At 44.0% G+C, this 20553-nt stretch overlaps 1 protein-coding gene across 11 annotated transcripts in view; it reads left to right on the top strand.

Annotated features, from left to right (window-relative positions):
• Nucleotides 1–20553, top strand: part of TCF3 (transcription factor 3) — a 196439-nt gene that overhangs the window by 94882 nt on the left and 81004 nt on the right. For 8 of the 11 annotated variants that reach the window (XM_030217652.1, XM_030217658.1, XM_030217659.1 and 5 more), the window contains 3 exons: nt 12036–12106; nt 14045–14144; nt 17681–17748. In XM_030217652.1, coding sequence (XP_030073512.1) covers nt 12036–12106; nt 14045–14144; nt 17681–17748 — 239 coding nt within the window. The remainder of the gene's footprint in view (nt 1–12035; nt 12107–14044; nt 14145–17680; nt 17749–20553) is intronic. The other 3 variants (XM_030217657.1, XM_030217661.1, XM_030217663.1) reach the window with 1 other exon arrangement.

Genomic DNA, 20553 nt, shown 5'->3' on the forward strand with positions numbered 1-20553 from the left:
TGGTCCATCAACTGCCTAGAGTTGAAAGCGGTGTTTCAGGCGCTTCTGGCCTTTCAAGTGACCCTGGAAGAATTGGCTGTCAGTGATGTCGGACAACACGACAGCAGTGGCCTACATAAATCGACAAGGCGGCACTCAGTGCAGAGCTCTAGCCGCGCAGGCCAAACAAATTTGCCACTGGGCCGAGCTGCATCTACAGTTTCTGTCTGCAGCTCACATTGCAGGTCAGAGCAACGTGCAAGCCGATTATCTAAAGCAGGCATCAGATCGATGCAGAGGAGTGGGAACTTGCAGACGAAGTGTTCCTGCAGATATGTGCCAAGTGGGGCAAGCCCGTGATGGATCTAATGGCGACAAGCTCCAATGCCAAAGTCCCGTGCTTCTTCAGCAGACGGAGAGATCCTCGCACGGCGGGGTTGGATGCCTTGGCTCAACCCTGGCCTACTATATGTGTTCCCTCCGTGGCCCTTGATAGGGCGAGTGCTCCTGCGGATTCGGCTGCATCCAGGAGAAGTGGTTCTCGTCGCCCAGGAGGCCTTGGTATGCGGACCTCCGACAGATGTTCGTAGAGGATCCCCTTCAGTTCTGGTTCCCAACCTGTTGTCACAGGGTCCGGTGACCATGGAGGACGCCGGCCGATTTGGTCTTATGGCCTGGCGATTGAGAGGGCGCAATTGAGAGGCAGAGGCTATTCCAATAAAGTAATTACCACTCTCCTGCAAGCCCGCAAGCGTTCCACTTCCGTGGCTTATGCCAGGATTTGGCACCAGTTTGAAGTCTGGTGTGCTTCCACAGAGATCACACCCCTGCGGGCTCCTGTCTCGCCGATTCTGGACTTTTTGCAGAATGGTGTACAAAAAGGCTTGGCCTATAATTCCCTGCGGGTGCAAGTGGCAGCATTGGCCTCCCTGCGTGGCAAGGTTAAGGCGTGTCTTTGGCTGCCCATCCGGATGTGGCACTGTTTCTTAGAGGGGTGCTTCGGCTCTGTCCTCCCGTGCGTGCACCTTGTCCAGCTTGGAACCTGGGGCTAGTGCTGAAGGCCCTTCAGGGTGCTCCCTTTGAACCGCTTCGGTGTGCTTCAGAGAAAGATTTGACACTGAAGGCCGTCTTAGTGGCCATTACTTTGGCGAGACGGGTGTCAGAGCTCCAGGCGCTGTCCTGTAGAGACCCTTTTCTGCAGTTTTCAGAGTCCGGGGTCACTGTTTGGACCGTGCCTTCCTTCTTGCCTAAGGTGGTTTCAGCATTTCACCTAAACCAACCTATTTTCTTGCCCTCCTTTGTCGAGGAGGAGTTTCCAGAATCTTTTGGGCAATTGCACCTGTTGGACGTGCGCAGGACTCTGCTGCAGTATCTGCGAGTTACTAACTCTTTCAGGACCTCTGATCATCTGTTTGTTTTGCTATCAGGTCCTCGCAGAGGGTCTCCAGCGTCTAAAGCCACTATTGCCCGCTGGCTTAAAGAATCTATCTTTTCAGCTTATTTGCTTGCCGGCCGGCCTCCGCCTGATGCCTTTAAGGCGCATTCCACTATAGGAGTTTCCTCTTCTTGGGCTGAAACTGGAGCACTCTCTCCAAGAGATTTGTAGTGCAGCAACATGGGCTTCTAAGCTCTCTTTTGCCTGACATTACAGGCTGGATGTGGCTGCCAGGAGGGACGCACATTTTGGAGCGCAAGTGCTGGCGCGTGGTGTGGCTTGTTCCCACCCTACCTAGGGATTGCTTTGATACATCCCATCTGTAATGGCTGCATCTGCTTGATGACAAGGAAGGGAAAATTAGGTTCTTACCGTGATAATTTTCTTTCCTTTAGTCATAGCAGATGCAGCCATGATCCCTCCCTGTCTGATGCTATCTGCTGTAAATCTATTTCAGGTTCTGTTCGTGTTTTCCTGGAGATTCCGTCCTTGGGAGAAAGTCGGAAAACAGTCTTCAGGATTCTTGTTCAATTAAAGGAGGATGACTTAATTCCCTCCAGTTTCATGTTTTCGCGGATGAGTTTATTCCCTCTAGTCTCAGTGGAGGATGAGTTTATGCCCTCCGGTAGGATGTTTCATTCCCTCCATTCTGAGTTAATGCCCTTTGTTGTAGGGCCATCGTTCGCTGTGAGGAAAGCTTATGTTGTTCCCATTGCGGTTTGCCATATTGCTTTGGAAGCTTCAAATACTGAAGAGAGGCAGTGGAGCAAGCTGGTATGAGGCACTGAAAAAAGTGTGCTCTCTATCTCCCTCTGCTGGTTGATGGACACAACCCATCTGTAATGGCTGCATCTGCTATGACTAAAGGAAAGAAAATTATCACGGTAAGAACCTAATTTTCTCTTTGCCAGCAAAATAAAAACAAATTTTTGCTAGAATCTTCTAGTGCACGAATCGCAAGCACTGCGCATGCGCGGACGACTTCCCGCCCGTCACGTGAGCATGCTTCCTCAGTTCTTTTTTGTCCGCAATGAGGTGACAGGATTTTTTTTGCTCTCCTCGTTATTGGCCCAGGAACAGAGTCTGGCGACTATTTCTTTTATTTCTTATTTTAATCATTTTCTTTAAAAAAAAAAAAAAAAAAATTCCCAGTAGTTACTTTTAGTATTTTCTTCTCTATTTTAAGCTTACTTTCTTTTTGACGTGGCCGGCCCTTTAGCTGCATGGTCGGGTTTTCTCCCTTTTTGTGCCCTTTTCTTTTTTGGCACAATCGCGTCGTTTGTTTTTTGCCGAAGCCATTTTCCCTTCCATGTGATCGTCGACACCCAGCGGCTTCAAGCGTTGTACGCGGTGCAACTAGACTAGCTCAGGTACAGATACCCACACCTAGTGTATCCAGTGCCTTGGGCCTGACCATAGCCCAGCCGCATGTAGTCTGTCTTTGTATGAAGAAACGGACCCAAGTGTCTCAAGAAGCCCAGCGACAAAAACCTTTTGGGGCTCAGTCCGGTCATTCGACGTCAACATCGGTACCGAGGTTGGCGTTGTCGACATCGACAGGAGCATTGACCTCGGGAAGAAAGGTAATGGCTGCTGAGAGACCAACTTGTGCTGTGAGCATCGAGTGGGTCTCCACCTGCCTCGAGGCCTCCTGTTATGCAGGCCCCCTAAGACTGACCTTCCTCGGACCTGGCCCCGAGGAGACGTGAGGATTCCATGTCCTCATTGGTACCGAGGAGTCTCGATGACGGGCGTCGAGCAAAGGTGAAGAAGCACAGTCATCGTTCTCATTCGACACACGGTACCGGGAGCTCCAGGGCGTCGAGAGAGTCTGCACCCGAGAAGCGTCTGTGCCGAGAGGATCGCTCCCCCTCGATACAGGAGGTTCCGATGCGTCTCTCTCCTAGCAGCCCGATAACTGCTCCCGAGCCTCCATGGATTCTGACACCTCCTGTTTCACCGACCTCACAGCCTTCTCCGATGGTGGCCCTCGACGAGCACATCCAGGCCTTGTTTCCAGAACTTCTGGAGGAACTGCTACGACAGCTTCAGTGTCAAGGGTGCTTGCGCCTTCTGTACCTGCTGCAGCAGTGTCTGGTCCTTCACCTGTGGTGAGGTCCCTGACCGCGATGCCGCTTGTGGCCATTTCCTGGGGGAGCCCTTACTGCTTCCTATTTAGGTAGGGGCTCAGGGTAACTAGTCAGCAGGTGGCACTGCCCAATTGCCACCAGGCACACCCCCAGCATTAGAAAATTTTTAAAAATATTTTCTAGCGCTGCAATTGACACATGGCAGTAGTTCTCAATCGCCATGCACCAAGCAGGCCCTACCCCTACTTGTAATTTGCCGTGTCTGGTTATTTTTTGTCTCGCTGTTGGTGAATTGTTAGCAACACTGAACTCCTGAGACTATCAAGTGTTTTAATGTAATGTACAAGCTCATGTGCTTAAGAGAACATAGGATCTGCTGTTCTGTACCCCTACCCCCATCCCAACCCAAATCTGTCTCCTCTATTATGTACTGAGCATGTTTAGATTCTGTTGAAGTTTACACCTTGAGTATTTCTTGCCGGTTTTCTGTATTCTAAAACCAGCTCTGGCCTTTGAAGGCTGTGAAGGGTATCTCTTCTTGACCTGGCAGTAGCCTCCTCCTTTGAGACTTCCAGCTCAGTTAGATCTAGGGCTGGTATCTGGTTCCTTAAGCCTTTATATGCAGGTGCCTAGGAATTTCCCGCTCCCCCCCCTTTCTCCATATCCTGCCCCAGTTAACTTTAGTGACGGCTGTCTAGGGGCCTTTTACCAGGGCTCCTTCTGGAATCTGCCAGTCATGGGTTCTGAACTGGGGAAACTAGGTGTTGCTATTGTGTGACAGCTGAGATGCCCTTACCCCTAAGGGACTGCAAATGATGCATCTGCAGCACCTCTATCTTTGACTGATTCAGGAGGAGCAGATCTGAATTGGAAACTTTAAACCAAGGACCCTCTGCATTGCAGAGTACAGCATTTCTATCAGCTACCCTTTCTATTTCTTAAGATAACTGACTTAAGTCTGTTAGCCTTCACAGTAGTCCCTGAATATTTTATTTTATTTATGCATTCTTATATTTCACTATTCAAAAAACGTTTTGGTTCAAAGTGACTTACAATTTACATTTTGGTGGAGTTACTGTAGTGTTCAGTGTTGAAAGGGCATCTGTAGTTCGTGTGGTTATAGAGTTTTTGAAGAGATGAGTTTGAATTGAAAAAGGTAGTGGTTGCTTTTGTGTTCAGTTGTAGAGTTTTTGGTGATATAGTTTTTCAAGAGGTAGATTTGAAAGTGAAATATCCCACGTGTAAAAAGGAAGGCAACAATCTTTGTAATTAGCTGTAGAATTTTTTGAGGAGAGGTTTTCGTTTCTTTTCTGAATTGGAAGAATTTGTGATGCTGCTTATGGTTTTTGGTATTGAGTTCCACCATTTGGAACCCAGGTAGCTAAATCCTGCTGTGTAGATGGTTTTGTAGATGGTGTGTTTGCAGTTGGGTAGATGTAGGCTGGCATTTCTGGAGGATAGTTCAATCATGATAAGCATGTATTCGGGTGCCATTCCAAATAGTATCTTTAAAATCAGGGTGCTCGCTTTGAAAAATAGTCTTGCCTTGACTTGTAGCCGTGTAGTGTTTCAAGCAGTGGGGTTGCTCTTTCATATTTTGATTTCTTGAAAATCATTGATGCTATGTTCTGGACTGTTTGCAGCGATTTTAGTGTGTTTTCCTTGCGATAGTATCATTGATTGGACCAATGCGATAGTATTGTTGTTTGGACCAATATGCAGAAAGATTGTCTAGGGCAGTGGTTCCCAAACCTGGTCCTGGAGGCATCCCAGCCAGTCAGGTTTTCTGGATACCCACAATGAATACTCATTGTGGGTATCCAGAAACCTGACTGGCTGGGATGCCTCCAGGACCAGGTTTGGGAACCACTGGTTTAGGGGAATAGTCTCTTATTCTTAGTTGCCATAGAGGCATATTTTCAAAGCACTTTGGGAGGCTAAGTTCCATAGATTTCTATGGAACTTTGGGAGGCTAAGTGCTTTGAAAATGAGCTTGATAGTGTTCTGAAGCATTTTGATGATACTGCTATTTGATTGTCTAGTGTTAGGTGTTTGTCAAGAATGATTCCTAGTATTTTAAGTTGTTTCAATGTGGTATGCTGGTTGATTGTGAATTTTTGGTAGGATGTGAGGTTATGTGGGCTGGATAGTTTAGGAATTTGGTTTTATCTCTTCAGTTTGAGTTTGAAAGTTGTTGCTCATTTTTCCATTAGGTCCAATACTTTTTACAAATTTTGTCCTGTATGTTTGTGATATTATTTTGGAAAGGTATGAAGATGGTGACATCATCTGCATATATAAATGGGTTGAAACCCATTAATTCCAGTTTTTTCCCCCCGAGTGGCTCCATTACATTAATCAGTATTGGCAATCCCTGTGGTTCCCTGTACTCAAGAGATTGATGAGGCTGATGTTTGGTTGGACATCTTTGCAATGTAGGATCTGGTCTTTAGGAAGCCATTGAACCATGTTGACACTGCACCGCTGATTCCTATGTTGAGCAGTGTCATTAGTGTGCTGTGGTCGTGACATGTTGAATTGTAGTAATACGTTTTGTCCTTGGCATATTATGCTTCTGAATTTTATCAGGGTGGTTATGACTGTTTCAGTGCTGTGTTGTGGTCTGAAACCTGATTGGGATTTATGAAGAATTGAGAATTGTCAAGTATTTCATTAGTTGCTGTGTTACTAGACCTTACATCAATTTGATTAGTAGTAGTATTGAGGCTACTGGTCTTTATCTTGATATCGTTGATTTTGCTGGTAGTGTTTTTGGGGATAGGTGTGAGTACTATGCCTTCCTTGTTGGAAATTGACCTCTTTCAAACATGTATGTGATATTTGAGGCGCGATGAACCAGTCTGTCGGGTTTTTCATAATGTAGGTGGGGCATTTGTCAAGTAGGCAATATGCATGTGCGTATTTTGTCAATAGTATCTTACTGTGTCTAGTTGGGGTGGTTTGAACGTGGTCCATATTCTGTCTGCTGCAATGTGATTGTCATATGTTTTGCAGTCCTGTAGGTAGTCTGTGACATTTATTTGTGCTTTAGCAAGGTTTATCTTGTGTTTTTTTTGTTTTTGAAGTATTGTGCAAGCTTGTCTGCAGTTGGTGGTGATTCAGTTGTCGCCAATATGTTCTGCATTTTCAGTAGTTCGAGTTTTGTATATTTTTTGTATTGGTCTGGTCGAGGTTCATATCTATTCAAAAATCAGCTGCTTTGTGGCACAGTATAGCTACCAGACTGGTCAGCAGGTACCATTCAAATTAAACCATGTTGCATGCGACTGGTAAGACGGAGACTACTAGAAAAGTCTTATTTCTGTGGACAAGCCATGGACATTCCCAGGAAATAGCATTGCTTCGCAGGAGGCTGTAAGGGGTTCCACAGTTGTGTATTATGTATTACTGCTTGGTAGCATTATATAAGACAGTATATCAGAATGCCATACACCATACTGCTAACATTTCCTTTTTGTCTGGTTTCTCTCCAGTGTGTTTCCAAATTCCTAGTGTGAACAATTTTTTTTTTTAATCCAGAGGAGACACTGGATGAATCTAATAAAGTCCTGATTGTCCATTCTTAGTCTTAAAGATTGAATGGGGTGGGGGGGGGGGGGGGAAGCATAGTTTCATCCTAAATGAGATGGAAGCAATGTAAAGTACCAATAAATGGTTAATTCAGCATGCGTCTTAAGTGTGAGACTTGCATTATTTCTCACATTTTATGAACCACCTTTTCAAAAAGCAGCATATGCTACCCTTCCCCACCCCAATCATAATTCTGTTTGCGGTTCTTACAGAAAAATGCCATAAAACCCAGTTTAGACCCCTCGATCTGCTGTTTGTATCCATGCCTTACCTCTATCAGATTTTCATGTATCCTGCACACCCAGGATTTCCTTAGCTTTGTCATGCATGCTCAATGGCTGCTTCAGCTTGTCATAGCTTGCAAAGGTCTTTAGGGATATAGTATATATGAAATATGGTATGTAAACCCAAAATTCCTTCTATTAATAGCACAATCCAATTTTAACTGTACTGTGGGCGAATTATGCCTGTACAGACAGGATTTCCTTGGTAACTGCTTATTCGGAGGGCTTATAGTTCCTCCTTTAGTAACTGAGCGATAAAGACTGGCACATATTCCATTTTTGGATGCCTTACACTGGATAGCCCTGCATGTGTGTGTGGGGATTTTTTTGCACTTTGCTAAACCAGCCCTAGGTTTTCTGAATCTAGGCTAGCATTAATTTGCTCGTCTAGACCTGTCCAATTTCACTGCAAAATGCTGTGGTGAAACCAGAGCAATGCGACAGGTCGAGTAATTCATTTAATGATTTCTGTTGGTGTTTGTGGGGCTGTGCAGATAATTGCTTTGGAGAGCACATTAGGAAAGCAAAAGTTTATTCTGGGAAGTAGGTGGGAGAATTGGCAGTAATTCTTCCTAGCACCCAAGGTATTATTAGAAGTTTATCCCTGTTCTGCACAGTAATCACATTGGAAATTTTTGATTAGAAAACAAAATCTAAATGAGTTATGAATATTCATTAGGCACAGAGATTAATATGCATAATTATGCAAATTAGGCAGCAATTAAACACCATTTCTCTAGGGAAATGATTAACACAAAGGCACAGAAATAGAAGGATGTAATTTGAAAGAAGGTTCTGGTTAACTGAACAGTGAGGGAACCAAGGAGACAAATATGGCGTGTTTGTCATAGTAATCAGCTTTATTCACATAAAAGTTTCTTATGAAAAGACTTGAGCTTCCCCCTCCTTGTCACTAGCATCTTTCCTGAGTATCTTAAAGGGACAGAATTGTAAACAGATCTGCCAGGGATAAGCTGTGAATTCCAAGACATGTCTAACATAGGTAGATGTTTCCCAAGTGTGCTGTAAGCATACAGGAATCCAAGCAACCACCCTGGGCCCCAAAATGCAGCAGGCTCTAAAGCAGAGTAAATGTTTGGCTGCTTTCCTTCCCCATCCTGCCTCCCACGGCAATGTTCATACGTACTGCCTCTTTCAGATCTCCTTTACTTAATATACCCTAAACAAAAACCTACACTTTGCTACCTAACCTTACAAAGGGTTAAAGGAGTACCCAAGTGAATGTGTACTGTATTCAGCATTTAGTGCATTCTGTGTGCTCTTATTTTGCTAAAGTAGTTACTGCACTTCCGTGATGGAAGTTTCATTTAGGAGGCTCTCGATTTCCAAAGCAGCCATGTTGCTGTGGCATACTGCAAACCCTCAGGGTGTTGGCTTTTACTCTAAAGACAAGTCTGTCTTGCTGGTTCTATTTAGATGTATGTAATATATCTAAGGTTTTAAACTTCATATGTATGTATATGCTTTTTTTTTTTTTTTACTGGAAAGAGGCTTTAAAATGTTTAGATTAATAACATTGTGGGTTAGGTTTGTGTTTTCGTCCAATTTAGCGAGGAGCTATGAGGGAATGAATTTGTTGAAAATCTGTGCTAGCATAGCTTCTGGCATGAATTGCATATCAGTCTGCATGTGTATGCAGTAGTAGAGTATAAAACCTCAAAATGCAAAAAACCCCACCCATGCTAAACTCAAATGTCCACTAAAATATGAAGATGTGAGCAAGAAACTTTAAAATTTGGAGGAAAAGACCTTATAGTATTGCCATACAACTAACACATCAAAGCTGTTGTCACAAAAATCTCCATAAAATACCATATTTTTGTGACTTCTAGTCTTGTGTGACTTGAAAATCTTTTAGTGGATGTATGAACATTTTGACTTGGTAACCCTTAACTTTTTTTTTATCTTGTGCAATGGGGGAACTGGGAGAGGTTTGAGTATGGAAGGGTCCCCACTAAATGCCAGGGTTTTTTTTTGGGGGGGGGGGGGGGTGCTACTAGACACCAGGAAATTTGGTCTGGGGGGGGGGGGGGGGGGTTTTTTTTTTAGTTTTTTAGTCGCTGCACCCGACACCTGGAATAAACTTCCTGAGCCCCTACGTCTTGCTCCATCCTTGGCCACCTTTAAATCTAGACTGAAAGCCCACCTCTTTAACATTGCTTTTGGCTCGTAACCACTTGTAACCACTCGCTTCCACCTACCCTCCTCTTCTCCTTCCTGTACACATTAATTGATTTGATTTACTTTATTTTTTGTCTATTAGATTGTAAGCTCTTTGAGCAGGGACTGTCTTCTATGTTTGTGCAGCGCTGCGTACGCCTTGTAGCGCTATAGAAATGCTAAATAGTAGTAGTAGTAGGGGGGTGCCCTAGACTAGTGATTCCCAGCCCCCAGTAGGGGGAACCTAGCCAGTTAGGTTTTCAGGATATCCACAATGAATATGCATAAATCCTTGGTGCAAATCTCTCATGGGTATTCATGAGAATATCAGTCCTAGACAGCATTTTTTTTTAAGTTGGGAGGGGGGCTGTCACATTAGGGGAGGAGAGGGAACTGGGCTGGTTCTGACAGTAAGGGCGACATATTGCAATAAGCTGTCAGTTACTACTGTGATTTTAACATGGCAGTAATTGTGCATGCTTATTGGGTTTAGCATGCTGTGGTACATAGGCGCTGACTCCGTGGGTGCTCAAGCACCCCCATTATTTCACCCCCTGGAAGTCTGAACCGGAAGTTCCGTTCGCCAGCCCGCCTGCCCAGTGTCTGTCCTCTTCTCCCTCAGCATTCCTCCGCCAGTCCGCCCTCGCCTTTCTGCGTGCCACCCAGAATATTAAGTCATCTTTCCTCGGGGTCCCGGCGGCAGCAGTGAAAGGCGAGTAGGCTCGGCGCTTCAGCCTTTCCTTCTCTCATCTCATTTTCTGTTTCTGCAAGGGCGGGACCAGAGCTGAGACGAGAGAAGGGAAGGCTGAATCGCCGAGCCTGCTCGCCTTTAACTGCTGCCGCTGGGACCCTGAGATAAGATGACTTAAAATTCTGGGCGGCACGCAGGAAGGCGAGGGCGGACTGGCGGAGGAATGTTGAGGGAGAAGAGGTCAGGCAGGGTCTGGAACTTGGGGGAGGGCACGGGGAGGGAGGCAGGGGGAATGCACCACCTGTATATAAAAAGAAAAATTTCAGCACCCCCAATCATTTTGAAAAGTTGGCTCCTATGCTGTGGTAAGTTATGAGAGCTAAATTTGTGGTAGAGCTGTGGTTCTACTGTGAGGCTTTTTGCATGGCCCCCTAGTATGGGCACTGGAGAAAGTAGTCCCTAACCCTACTCAGTTAATGTAGCATTAATCCTGTTACTGAGTTCATATATGTGGCAATATTAGTCTTTTTTTTTTTTTTTTTTTGCTTTGATGTATCTTCTGGAGGTGTGACCCTTTCTGTAAATCATGTGTATCCCTTCCCTTGGAATTTATCCTATACAAATTCAGATCTTTTTCAGAGGGAATTGTGCTCCTTATGGGAGATCAAGATGAGACTGCAGGGTGGGGTAGTTACTGTGTGTATGTAAATGTTCCCCCTACCCCCTTGGAGGCCTAGGATGAATGTATTTGGAGCAGAACTCAACACAGCGATGTTTAGGCAAAAGCCTGTGTCAGATATATAACTAGCTGATGTCACAATGCAACACAAAGTAGAGGGGTGACTCATGAGACTCAAGAAGGGAGTAGTAGATGAACAGTCTTTGAGACACCAAATAGACTGTTCATCTACTATTCCTGTCTTGAGAATAGTGAGTCACCCTCTACTTTGTTAACACATGATGCCTTTTCCTGTTTTCCTTTTGAAGTTGTACCTGTCTTTATCTCCAGAGTAGAGTCTGTAGGAGAAGCCTGTACTTCTCCTACAGAGAAGCAAAGGTAAACATGGCCTTGATTTTATTTGTTGTGCTCTTAAATATATATATTTTTTCATATTAAATTTGATACAATATTTCTAGTTCCTTTCCTCACTGGTTCCCAAAGAATAGATCCATTCCTTGTTCCTTATATCCAGAGAAGCACTGAATTTCAGGTCTACATACATAAGTTTCTGGAGGAAAAGTCCATAAACTATTAAACCCCTTTTAAACCAAGCTATGCTAAGTACCTTGACTGCATCATTTAACAATAAATTCCAGAGTTGAGTGAAGAAACACTTTCAATTCATTTCAAAGATCTAGTTCAATGACACCTTCTTGATTTGAATAGTGCGCTTGTACTGGGCTCAATGCCTGTACTTCAGGGGACTGTCTCTTCAGTGAGTATAAATAGGCTGTCTAGTTGTGATGAAGTGATGGGAGAGCCAGAGATCAATGGTATACAGTAGTGAACCATGGAGGGAACTGAATTGGGCAGACTAGGTGGGGCTTATGGTCCTTATCTGCTAGCCATGTTCCCTTTTTGCAGTTTATATCCAGCATAATTGCATTTCCTTGTTGATATGAAAGCATGAACCTTTCTCTTTCTGTGGTCCTAAATCTGCTTAAGAGAAAAATGGAGTGGTGGTGAACCTGGAGGCTAGTGATACTGGCTGCTGCAGGCAGTCTGGAAAAAAAAAAAAGATGATTTTTGCTTAACAGTAGGTAACCTTCCTTTTTCTTTACAGGTCTGGATGAAAGAACGGGATCAGGATCCTGGGGAGGAGATCAAAACAGCCCCGCATTTGACCAAGGAAGGGTAAGAGTGGAAATGATTGTAAACCCTTGTAATGATAAGGTAAATGCTGTATGTCAGCCAATGTCTTTTAAAATCAATTTGATCTTGCACAAAGGAAAAAAATAGAATTTATCAACATTGATCACTTTAATGCAATCATATATTTTATTTATTGCAATTTAACTACCTTTATTGTAGATAAGTGTTGTTTAAATTTGTGCATATGCTTAACTTCCAGGACAAACCAGTTGCCTTCAGCTCCCAAACACCTCCCTAAGCTGTGGAGAATCTGATCATAGAGGCTGAGTTTAAGTTACGGTGCCAAAACTGGCGCAAAATACTTTTTCTGCCTGATTTTGGTTTCAGCCGAAAGGCTATGGCCATGATTTTGGTTTGGGCCAAAACTGTTTGTTTTCGGTGGAAGCCAAATATTTGTGCTTTATCTTGTTTTTCTCGCTTCCTCATCTCCTCTCTAAACAGGAGTTGCCTCTCCCCCTATCACCTGTAGATGCCCCCTGTCAGGCCTATCTTACAATCCCTGGTGGTCTAGGGGGTGTAGTCAGGGCATGAGTGATCCCTACCCATGCTGGCTCTGCTCCCAAACTTGCCACTAGAGATTGACAGCCATCTCCAGAGACTGCCACAAGAGGTCACGGCAGCCATATTGAGAGTAGAGCTGACATGGGCAAGAGCAACTGGAGGTCTCCTTCCATTTTTTTTTTCTTTTCTGTGTAATTGCAAGTAATGCAGTTATGATCTTGCATAGTAGTTTATATGGTAAATATGTCTAAATATATGCCTTTGATTACAAATGTTTAAGAGGAATTTGTAAATTTGAGAAGATGAGCTCCTTAAGAATTCATCTCTCTGTGGATATATTACATCAGCTGTCACCTCCAAATGTGGGGCAAAGTCGTCCATTGTAAAAGCACTGTGGTTTTCATTTGTTAGCTGAGGTCCATGTGTGCAGAGGCTATTTTGCTTGGAGGTAAAATATGGTCTTTCACTATTTAAATTATATATTGGCTTGGAAACTATTTGGGCAATTCTAAAGAATGTTAGGGATGATAGTGTTTTAATCAAACTTGAAATACGCAATAGCTAGATTCTATACGAGAGGAACCTGCAGTGATCGTTTTCAAGCGCAAGTACTGATCAGCTTATAGTGTTAGTAGGGAAATATTACAACAAAATGAAGTTTATATATTAGAAAATGTGGGTAATGTATTGCTCTTTTTCAGAGCATTGTGTCCTCATATTTAGTATTATCAATGGGCCTTTTTATTCTGGATTGTGCATCAGGCTGGTATAATGTCCCCAGTGGAGACCAGTGTCTGGACTCCTTTATCCTGTTTAGTAACAATATATATCATGCTTGTCCTTTTATCAGTTTTATAAGTAAATACAAAATGGTAAACATCTCAATGCTACTTTCTCTTGTGCGCGGTTTAGGTAAGTATACAATGCTGGTAATCATGATTCGTTTTTTTACGTGTTCTCAAAGTTCTTGTCTGAGGGTATTTACTGCATTGGCTTGGGAACCTAAACATGCCAGACTTATTGAAGTCCTTGTTAAAGTGCTCTCCCAGTTGTCACTGTGCTTGCAGTTCCTGGGACTGGAGAGTAATCTGTGGGTTTAGCAGAGAGCTGCTGATAGGAAACTGCCAGTCCTCAGTGGGCCTCATTGGTTCACATTCACACAACCAAACTAGTTTTTGGTTTGGGGCTGAATCTTGGGTGGGGGGGGGGGGGGGGACTGTTTTGGTCGGCCTCTAATTACTCCAGTGATTAGTTGCGCTGGGCAGAAGGGAGGAAGCTGGGGGAGGGAAAAATCAACACCCAGGTGTTGTCATAAATGTTTTTGATATGAGGGAGTTTGGGGAGATATGGGTTGGAAGGGACCAGGATCTAACTCCATCTTGCCTTTCCTTGGATTTCAGCTGTACCCTTCTCTTTCAGCAGGGATATGGTGAAGGCCCCCACTATGGAGATCACAGGGACCTCTCTTCTCATGACAGTAGCATTTCTCCAGCTCCATTCTTGGCATCTGGATTAGGTGGTAAGGAAATGAAATAAGGCTAGATCTTTAAATGAAACAGTATGAATTCATGTATTTGTTTTAATACTATTTTCCCTTAAGTTTTTTGCAGTTCTTAGCTCTTATATTTAACTCTGCATCTTTATCATGGAAAGATTGGAGTGTTTGCACTAGACTGAACTGGTATTAAGACAACTTCTTTTTTTCAAGCCTAGTTCTTTGGTAGAATCATTTGAAAACTAATGTAGAGCAGAAGTTGGTGTGGGCAGTAACAAATATTAGTGTGGCATAACTTTAAATCCCATTCTGTCCCTATAGCCTTTGTTTCACTAGATCGCCTGCTCAGATGGCTTTTTGCTAAGGAAAGGAGGATATAATGTCAATGTTTTCCCTATTTCACTTGCAGTCCAGTGGGAACTAAGGCTTAGATCTAGTACCAAGTGTCTGTTTAACTAGCTATGGATATTTTCCCTTAATATTCACTCATAACTGTTTTAGCCCAGTCATTTTAGTGACCTTCCTTTGCTGGGGAATGTACACAGGGTTCTCTGGAAAGTGAACTTTAAATATCTCTCATATCCCTTGCACTCTTTCCCAGTGCCAGCTTGGGGCACGGCCTTTGCAGCATTGGGGGTGGGGGGGGGGGGGGGGAGAGGAAGAGGTGTTGGAAGACCTGAGCTAGGAATTGCTGGGCCCAGCGACATGGCAGCCATAGAGCTACAGCACCGGCTTTGATTTTTAAGAGTATGCGATTAGAAATAGATACTTTTGGCCAAAAAAAACCCCACAATCAATTTTGGCATATTTTTGAAATGTTACCTAGGTAGCCAAGTCAGTTATTCCTCTGTGAAGACCTTTGTTGAGGGGCGAGGGGAAGGTAAGCTATAAAACTTTCTTTTAGTAATGATTTGTAGAAATTAGCTTTTCAGAGGAGAATTCTAATCTTGTGTATTGTAAACTATTACAAGTTGTGGTGGTCTTTCACAATAAGTGAATCATCTTCTTCCTGTGCTGGGTATGGTTTCAAACATATGGTAAGAACTAACACTCTGCGGTGGTGGTGTGGCTGCCTCACCTGGCAGACAGAGGTTTAGGTGATCAGCCTGGCTCCTGCCTTTTGAGCTAAAGGTTTGTGCATGCAGGGGGGGTTGGGGAGCGGACACGGTTTTTAGAGAAAGGGGAAAAGGAGCATAAGAACACAAAATATGCTTTACTTGTCAGACTGAGTCCATCAAGCCTGGTATTCTGTTTTCTGATGGCTGCAAAGTCCTGGTCACAAGTACCCTGCAGGATCCCAAACACTGCAGGATCCCAAACAATAGAACCACAGAGGTACACTCAACCTACATGGTAATAGGCAACAGAAGAGCAAGGCAAGGAATGAGAAGTATAGTATCAAATTTAATATGAAAGTTTATATAAAAACAATGAAAAGTATGCATAAAAAGCTACGACAGTCCCACTAACAACTCAACATGGCCATGTTTCAGGAAAAGCCTGTGTTACGACGTATATAACTAGCTGATGTCGGTTATAGGTTTGGGATTTACCTCTAGTCTATAGGAGAAGCCTGCACTTCCTCATACAGAGAAGCAAAGGCTACCAGCACGTTGCAGCCTTTTGCTGAAACATGGGTTTGTTTTACTTGTTATACTATTTAGCTTTTATGATACTTAAATATATTTTCATATTAAATGATACTATATTTCTAGTTCTTTGCCTCACTGTTTGGTTCCCACAGAGTAGATCCATTCCTTTCTGCTCATATCCAGAGAAGCACTGACTCAAGTCTACATAATAGTTAATGGACTTTTCCTCCAGAAACTTACCTTAAACCCTTTTCAAACCAAGCTATGCTAATGACCTTAACCGTATCATTAATTCCACAGCTGAGTGAAAAAATTTTTTTTTTAATAATTTCAAAGGTGCTCCTTGTAAAGTTTTGTGGAATCCGATTCAGTGACACCTGCTTGATTTGAATCGTGCATTTGTACTGAATTCATGCTTGTACTGCAGGGGACTGTCTCTGCAATGAGTCAGGTAGGAAGGGGATATGAGTGAGACACATCCCAGGTGGCTGAGAGTAAAGGCTCATGGCTGTTACCCCCCCCCCCCCCCCCCGCCCCAATGAAATCAAAGCAGCAAGGATGTCGCCAGACAAAGAAAAATGTTGCATCTTTGCAATATTTGTGCATAGAAATGTTAAGTGACCTGTATTTCTATATATTCTGAGACAGAATTTTTGTAAACCTCACCTTTTTTGGCCTTAAACTTTAGCAGTAGAATAGTTTCTGCTTACCTCATGAGGAATGCAATTGGGCGTCTTCAGCGTGTGCATGTGGTTTGAAGATGTTTGTATACAATTAATACTTATGGAGCTAGAAGTAGCTGGAGAAACACTTTTGGTCATAGCTGACCCCTATAACTCAAATGTAACAGAGCTACTCTAAGGATTTCAAATGATAACTTGACAGCAACAATTGCCAAGTGTTTTTTGGGGGGGATTGTGACTTTGCAGTCTGCATGGAGCCCTGCTGAAAAGTAGAAACATTGTAACTTTTTTTTTAGACCTGTGTTTTGAATACATTGTAACAGTTTTGAAGTTGACTGGGGAAACTTCTGGTATTTGCTGTGAGTTGCAGGTGTACTTTTTTATCTATGAATTGAAATCATGAAAGTTATAGGAGTGGGAGTGCCTGTGAGGAGAGGATGAGTGGGGAGGAGTAGAGGCTTAAGGGAGACTATGGTTGGTATGGGCCCTGCTGGATTCAGATGGGTAATTTGAAGGTATCCATGTGTGAGCTCCTAGCAGACTCCTGGAACCATGTGGCGCTGTATGCCTTTAGTGCACCTGTTCGCTGCTGAAGGGCTTCATCACCAAATCCATATTGCATAAGTTGGTGGGTTTTTTTGTGTGTTTTGTTTTGTTTTTTTACTTCGTGCATGCTGAGACCAGGAGGGGGAGGGGAAGAAACTAGAATGGGTGTTCAGCTGCTGCTATCCAGGTTCCCCCTCCCTTCCCTGTGGTGGTTTCTATACCCTGAAGCCTTTTATATTGGTATAACTTGTTTTCATAGATATTTATGAAGAATGGCTGATGTAGTTTTTACAATATTTTTATGATAGCCTCTGAGTTTCTTGGCGGGGGGGGGGGGGGGGCTCTGAGTTTCTTGGGGGGGGGGGGGGGGGCAAGACAGCTAACAGTCTCATACCCTTCAAAGTCTCCAAATACGGTGGAGGGATGAGGTAAGATCTGTCCAGGACAAGACTAAGGCAGTGTGGTGGTAGGGAGTTACGGGGGATGGGAAGAATAAACTGTTAAAACAGCATGTTTTTGTTTGTGAGCTAAGGTATAAATCCAGCCATTTTGCCTGTACATTATCCGCCTCATTTCCAGCACAATGGGAATTGGAACCACATTGGAAAGATGGATGCCTGCTAATCAAGGGAGATTTCTTAGCACAAGTGACAGCTGCATGCCTCCAGAGATGCATTTGGCTTTTAAATGTGTAAACAAAATGTGGAATAAAAATCTACCCCCTTTTTTTTTTCTGCAGCAAAGAGCAGTGAGAGACCTCCGTACTCTGGCTTTTCTAGAGACACAGGGGTGCCGGGACTTAACCAGGTAATGCACAAATTAGTCTTCAATCCTCTGGTTCAGTTTGGTTATCACAAGCTGAGGGACGCTTTGGCTACTGAGTGGAAAGTGCAGCAATAATTTTAGTAAACTGAATTTGGAGGGGAGGTGGAACTAATTTCCTGACTAAACATTTTGCCCCATCTTACATATCACAGCAGCTGTCCTGAGTGCACATTTGAGAATTTAGATGCTGTGGTTTAGTGCTGGAATGGGAGACATAAAGTAGGACCGGGGAGGGAGGTGAGTGATGGGCATTATTAGAATAGCAGAGGGTGCAGCATGGAAGGAGTGAGGTGCATTTGAAGGGCTATGTATTTAGTTTTTAGTTCTAGAATAGCTCTGTACTGAAATAGCAGGGGACACCGCAGGAAGGACTGAGGTGCATTCACAGAGCTGCATGTGGGATCATAATGCTGTAATAGTAAAGGCTGCTGAAGGACAGGCATGAGGTATATTGGAATTGGAAAGACTAGAGTAACAGTAAGTACTTTTTCCTTGTTTGATGGAAATACAGAAGGGGTGTAGATTTTTGGGTTGGGGGGGGGGGATATTGGAAGGAAGGAAAACTATATAACTGCCTAATTATTGAACTAGTTGCTGCAGTTTCTAGTGTGATAGTCTTTCCTGGATGAAGGCTCATGAAAAGTTCTTGAAACATCTGTCCCTTTTACTGCCAACATCCTATGAGATAAACTTTGGACTTTTGTGTGTGTGGTTCCCCTCCCTCCCCTTACCTGAGCATGCCTCAACTGGCAGAGTCTTTCAAATGTGGCAGCATTTTATTTCATTGTCATACCCATGTTGTCATTTTCTCCCCCAAACTAAAGGATGCTTCTTTTTTAGACAGCTGTGCTGGTATTCAAAAGTAGCTTACCACTGAAGCTGCTTTAAAAATAAAAATGCTAGATTTTTTTTTTGTGGTTTTTGGTGGGGGTGGGAGGATGGGAAAGAGGAACAAGGTAGGCGAGATCTAATCTCAACCTTGTTCGCCTTCAGCTGTCAGAAGCTGGAACTTTTTTTTTCCCTCCTGTGGGCTCCTATTGCTTTCAGGTACATCTGTGAAGTCCTAGTCTTTGCATCCTTGGATGTGGTGGTGAGGGAGAAACTGGAAGAGAGAGGTTTCTGTGAAATTTGGCCAGGTATAGGAAGGGAAGGTTGGTAAGCAGAGACAGCTTTCAGTTCTCTGGAATCTGACAAGTTTTGAAAGAAGACTGTACAAAGTCTGTAAACTGCTTCCTCATCGAACATCTCTCACTCCCAGCCCACTTTTCAGCTATATCCTTGGGAGCATCCGTGCTTGAAAGTGTCCAAGCAAATACTGATATCTTGAACATGAATATTCTCCGAGGGCAAGCAGGCCATAAGTTTTTTACAAGTGAGTGGGTGATATTCCCTGATGGAGCCCTGGTGCGGGTGCTACCCAGTGTTCCTAGAATCTTAAGCCTTTGGTAGGCCCACACAATGCATGCAAGTGCCTGCCTGCTTGCCTGAGTCACACAGGACCTGCAGTTTTCACATTCTCTGTGGAGCTGTCAAGATGTGCCTATCCTAACAGTAGCGAGTTGTGATCTTTACTTCACTTTTTGCCTTCCTGCCTCTTTTTTTTTTTTTTTTTTTTTTTCCTGAGTAGCGCAGAATTTTTCTTGAGATTTTTTTTTCTCCCTTCTGTTTTACTAGATTTTTCATCCCTCCTTTCATATCTGTGTGACTCCTAATCATTTTTAGGCCTGAATTCTGACCAGGTTACTTAAAAAAAAAAAAAAACCAATTACCCTTTTTTCCCATCATTGAGCTATTTGACTTCACTGCGACTATTTTTCTCGTGATGTCCCAAAAACTTGCCAGTGTGTGTAAGAAGTGCAATAGGACTATTTCTGTCTCCCATATCGCATGCGTCTATTATGTCTTGTCTCTGCTAAAATGCAGAAAACTCAGAAAAGAGGCTATGCATGAGACTTTTCAGCACAACAAAGTCCAATACATTGTTTTCAGCATCGGTATTGTTGGTCCCCCATGGCTTCTGGACATCGGTGATACATTGATGCAGAGAGGATCTCCTCCCCCCCCCCCCGCATCTGCATCAAGCGTCTGTAGTAAGCATCTAAGCCGAGCATACTCGGACCGGCATGGATTCCTCTTCTGCACCGAGGTACCCCCGATGCCAGGCATTGAGTGAAGGTGAAGAAGCACTGGCATTGCCAGTGACTGAAGTGTTGACACTGAGAGGACCCCCTCAGTGGTGATGTGCCAGCTTTCCTGGAGATAGGACACCGCTTTGATTTGGTGCCAACATTTTCAGTCTCTCCACACTGGTACTGGCCTTGCCTTTACTGATGCCTGCCCTTGAGGAACAGTTCCAGGCCATGCTACAAGAAGAGCTGGAGCGCATCCAAGAGCATCATGACGCTGAAGCATTGAGGGCACTTGTGTTGCCAGTGGCACCACTCCAGCCTCACTCCAGCCTATCTTGGGGATCACACCTTGTAAGTCGGGTGATCATTGACACCAGTGCGTCACTGGCCAACAGAGCTAGCACCTACCAATGCTGTGGGTCGGAGAGGAAGCTACCCTGGAGTCCTGGAGACAATCTGTATTTTGGTGCTCCCGCGCCGAGTTTGGACACCCATTTAGTCGCCAGATGCAGACTCGGACTACCCATGAGGAATATTTTGCTCACTCTGAGCCAGACAGGCATCTGAGCATGAGCCAGGAGACTTTCAGAGGAGATGTCTCTTGGCCTTCAGATCCCTCCCCACTCAGAAGAGAAGCGCCCCCCCCCCCAAGGAATTC

The sequence above is a fragment of the Microcaecilia unicolor genome, chromosome 11 (assembly GCF_901765095.1).
Source record: "Microcaecilia unicolor chromosome 11, aMicUni1.1, whole genome shotgun sequence".
Classification (NCBI taxonomy): domain Eukaryota; kingdom Metazoa; phylum Chordata; class Amphibia; order Gymnophiona; family Siphonopidae; genus Microcaecilia; species Microcaecilia unicolor.